This window comes from Penaeus japonicus, unplaced genomic scaffold, assembly GCF_977035675.1.
Source record: "Penaeus japonicus unplaced genomic scaffold, GWHDUDI00000001_assembly GWHDUDI00000024, whole genome shotgun sequence".
Taxonomy (NCBI): Eukaryota; Metazoa; Arthropoda; class Malacostraca; order Decapoda; family Penaeidae; genus Penaeus; species Penaeus japonicus.
In genome coordinates, this window is record NW_028234426.1 from 15,579,071 (window position 1) to 15,584,070 (window position 5,000).

Genomic DNA, 5,000 nt, shown 5'->3' on the forward strand with positions numbered 1-5,000 from the left:
TCACGGTTTCTTTGTTTTAATTTGTTTAGATTAATAAAAGGGAAGCATAAAAAACGGTCCACACAAAGAGCGCACATATAGAACTCCAGTTTTCAAACGGTAACTGGATCTTTTTTCACAATTTTCGAGGTATATATAGTGTTAATTCACTAATAATTCATGATCTAATCGTCTTGTTTATTTACGAACGAAACTAAAGTGAGTAAATCAACCTTGTTAATTCTAACGCCTTCGATGTTTCTCTCATTCTTTTGATTGATGTCTTAAAATCACTTGATGTAACGCGAATGAATGCGGTAACAGCAATGGCAAAGAAAAACATTTTCAACTGTACAGTGAAATTTGTTTTCCGAAGTGTCTTTACTAATGAACAAACTACTGCACTTATAACATACTTTTGGCAGCTTATTTGTATGAAGTGCCATTGGAAATTTGTATGTGAAGTGTGGTACAGATACCTTTCTGATATTTTGTTGTGGCCCAAAAGGTCACCAGTTGTTAATCACATTTCTGTGCTTTGCCGGCCCCTTTGCCTCCAGGCCTGAGGCGATGCAGTGCGGGCCATGTAACCCCAACCGGTGTCTGGCCATTGGACAGTGCCATCGAGGAATAACATGGGATGTGTGCAATTGCTGTGAAGTCTGCGCCAAGGTACGTCTGCCCAAGATGTCAAAACGATTATATTGAAATACAATCCTCCATATAATCTTATTTTTCTATGTCTACCTGTTTTGGTAATCATTTCTAATCTAAACATAAGCTTTTTGAAAAATACTATCAAACATCGATTCAAAATCGATGTCGATACCTTAGTTTGTCACTGCAAATTCCAGCTGCAGAAAGCACAGGAGCTGGATACTGTTGACGCTATAGCATATAATATCTGATTAAGGAAACCCTCTACTTTTTTCGATTTTCGACTTTTAAGGGGCGCTTTTAAAAATATACTTTTTAAATCAGCCTTATTTGAAAAGAATGGTTTATTCGTTTCCCAGTTAAAGCGTAAAAAAGCTAAATTTATCAGGATAGAAACGTTTATGCGCCGGTCGTTATTCTGGGCGCAATTTTCGGGATTGATCTCATTCTATTCAGAAAAAAAGGGAGTCGCCCAAGTTACTTTTTCCGATTTCATGTTCTAACTCTCAACTATTGCATTTCGTGGAGCTAAAAAACGTCTCTTCTCTTCATTATAAGCCTTTCTCGTGTGAGAAAAAAATAATATATATATATATACATATATATATGTATATATATATATGTATATATATATATATATATATGTATATACATACATATATATGTATATATATACATATATATATATATATATATATATATATATATATATATATATATATATATATATATATATACATACATACATACATACATACATACACACACACACACACACACATCCACATACACACACACATATATATATATATATATATATATATATATATATATATATATATATATATATATATATATATGTGTGTGTGTGTGTGTTTGTGTGTGTGTGTGTGTGTGTGTGTGTGTGTGTGTGTTTATAATAACCCCCTCCCTCTAAGCATCAGTTTATAAGAGACCGGCTCTCGGTTCAAATTTTTAACTGATAGAAATGAGGCTGGTTTTATACTTGAATGGTCAACATTCTAAAAATTTCTACTGTGTATTATATGCAAAAATCGAGAAAAGTACAACATACAAACACTGAACAATGGCTTTCTGAATAAAATGAGACCAATCCTATCTTCATGGGTCAAAAAATTATGATCTGAAGAAGAACCAGCAGAGATAAAAGCTGAAGCATGACAGCAAGATTACACACTCATATTTTTTCCTTCTATATATAGATATTTTCTGTTTACTTTTATTGGTATACTGCTTTTAAGGTCATACTCGCTGTTTAAAAAGACTGGCCTAATTTTATTTGAAATGTTTACATGTTCCTCTTTTATCAATTTGGATTTCGCATCCATGTTACAGATCTACAAAGTTGCGCATTTTTCGCAAAAATAGTTTCTCTTATGAGAATGATATGCAAAAATGGATTAGACACGTCATGACCAGTGTCTATCTGAATGAAATGAGAGTAGTCACATCTTCGTCGTTCAAAAATAATGACCTGAGCAAGAAAATGAAAAAAAAAATATATATATCACTCGGCATGGTTCAATCCCACGCTTTTGAACACTTACAAAAGCTTGGGCTTCAAATGGGAAACATTTATACACATATCATTAAACACCAACCGAATCTACATGGCGTAGCCGCTCTTATGACGATTATATAGAATTTACTCTCGTATTCCAAAAACATTTTTGATGGGATAGTCCCCTCCCCCCAATAAAAGAAAAACAGGGAAAAGGTTTCTCAAGGTCTGGTAGAAAGTAAAAAATGCATAGGTCTGAAATTGCCAAACTTTACTTATTTAGCCATTTTGGTGGGAGAGGATCCCCTTAAAGCAATCATAGAATATACTCTCTAAATCAGTAAAATGTCTATGGTAAATTGAAAAGTGTTTTTTTTAGTAATATTACCACTGAATCTGATGAAATGAGTATTATATATGTGATGAATATCCAACAGGCGAAGGAAATATTTTGTCCATCTTTCTGTTTGCATCTAATGCTACTTTAACATATATCAAAGTGTAAAATTACAAATTTTAACGTAGTGTGCACTTACTCCAGGGTTTAGATGAGGAGTGTGGCGGACCTTGGGGCGCTTACGGCAAATGTGGGTATGGCCTCAAATGCCTCAAGGACGCCAGGGAGTGTCCCTATCTGTTCCACCCTCGAGGCTCCGCCGCTGATACCGGGTCAAATATCTGCGACGATTATCTGTTTAATGGTGAGGCCGAGGACCTACGTGACTACGACCACATACTCCTTTAAACTTACCAGAATAAGATTTTACACAGTTGACTTATTGTATTTCTATAGGAATGGTGCAAAACAAAGAAGATAAGGTTGTAACAGTCTCTTCTTTTACATCTTGTTTAATGAAAATGTCCTTTCTATCAAATGAAAATATTCTTTACTCGAATCTGTTTAAAAATACAAGTATCAAACATACACTAAAGAGATTAATGCATGTAGAGGAAAATTATTCTGTCCCCAAATGACACCCCGTGCCTGTTGCAGCCATCGGGAGGTGCGTGAGGAGCGAGGAGACGGTGGAGTCGGCCTTCAAGCGGAAAGGAATGATCGAGCTGCAGCAGGACGAGTCGGTTCTGGAGCCGGAGAAGAATCCTCTTCACCACAAGGGCGACGCCATCATCGGCAAGAGGTTGATGCTGAAGGGCGTCTTGAGGGGGGTGGAGTATTAACGTCTCAGCCCATTTTGTTGGCTAAAAACAATTCATCTTAAGAGGTGACCAGATGAACTTAGGAACGTCTTTACTGCTTGGTCAGAGGGCCACTTGCATTTACTGTAACACTTGTAAAAATTGTAACTTTCTTGTATAGGACGTGTGAAAAATACACGCTCAGACACTTTCCCTGTACTATTCATTTGCCAAAACATTATTTTCTTATGTGATGACAGTGATGAGAGACTCATGATTCAAATAATTTCCTAACATAATATGAAATAGATCTACCTCCATAGAAGCAATGGAACCTCTGAAATAAAACTGAATTCATAACTTTATCTTTCAGTATCAACAATCTGTGTCAAATAATGTAGAATATTTCTAAATAACATATGGCACTAGTTATATAGTGCGCGGTATTTTTATATATTAAAAAAGAAAAGAAAAAGAGGAGAACCAACCTATGGGTGGGCGTTAATTATTTGGGTAATTTTAAATCCGGAAAACCTTCTTTAACATAAAAATAACTTGGTAACGTGACGTGTTAAGGTTATCCGTTTACACCTGCAGTTTTAATTACTGTGAAGAGGAATTATAACGAAACTAAGCTAATCATGCCTTATACTGTATATTAAATCATATAATAACTCAACACATACAAAAATAACTTCTTAAACATATCTCTAATAGCAATCACTCTGACACTCTCGGAAGATTTCTGTCTTCATTCTTCTTTCTTCTTCGTTGAGAGTCGATCGTGACGTGTTAGTCTTGAGCAATCATGACCTGAGCATCCGGTCTGGAGTTCCGGCCTTTAACTCAGCCTTTGAATTCAGTCTCCAAACTCATCCTTAGGACTCAGTCTTCAAATTCAGCCTTTAAACTCACTCTTATAGCGGGTAAACGTGTCATGAGGGAACGTCACCCTTATGGCGATGGAAATGGCGCCTGAGGCAAGAGGTGAGGCAGGTGGTGTCTCAGAGAAGCCAGATAAGCCTCGGCTCACCTAACGTCACCTTGCTCCGGGCGTAACCAGGTCTTTATGCGGTCGCCCCTCACTTGACCACAAGGGTCCCTTTGTGTGACGTCATTCATGACACGTCTCCATTTTTACACAGAATGTTGGTTCTATTCTCATTTTTTTTGTGGCGTTATCATTACCCTAAAATATCTTATCCAATACCAAGTAATTTGTGATATCACATTTCACTAGTTAACAATAGGCTTTCAAATATATCGCTATTGGTACTCATTTTTTCCATACTATGACAGCACGTTTTCTTTTATACCGAAATGGGTAACTCCTGATCTGGAGAGACTTACATGTATTGACAATATCCTCGGCCACACATAATGGAAAAACACACCAATTTCAATTTCTTAGACGGATTTCGGTCATTAATTATTTCCATAACATCGGTCACTACAGTTATGGTTTCCGTTTACTTTAGAACTATACACCTCTTCCACTGACACTTTTGATGAACAACAATATCAAATTTTATGCAGCAACAAAATTGACAGTTATTAAACATTTGCGATTATAATGTGATCCGTGCAATTACACAGCTAGATATATTGTAAATAAAGGCGCGAGTCAGTTATCCAGCTGTTTAGAGGCGTTTCCGTCACAAACATTGATGATAATGGTTTCCATCTCGTCTTCCACGTAGAGGAA

General features: G+C 36.3%; 1 protein-coding gene across 1 annotated transcript in view; it reads left to right on the forward strand.

Moving 5' to 3' along the window:
• The window catches only part of LOC122258151 (serine protease HTRA3), a 4,431-nt gene extending 927 nt beyond the window's left edge, over nucleotides 1-3,504 (forward strand). Inside the window, exons 3-5 of the mRNA XM_043023934.2 lie at nucleotides 540-651; nucleotides 2,700-2,859; nucleotides 3,153-3,504. Of these exons, the coding sequence (XP_042879868.1) occupies nucleotides 540-651; nucleotides 2,700-2,859; nucleotides 3,153-3,337 (457 nt within the window). The 3' untranslated portion in view covers nucleotides 3,338-3,504. The remainder of the gene's footprint in view (nucleotides 1-539; nucleotides 652-2,699; nucleotides 2,860-3,152) is intronic.
• Nucleotides 3,505-5,000: the final 1,496 nt, after the last annotated feature.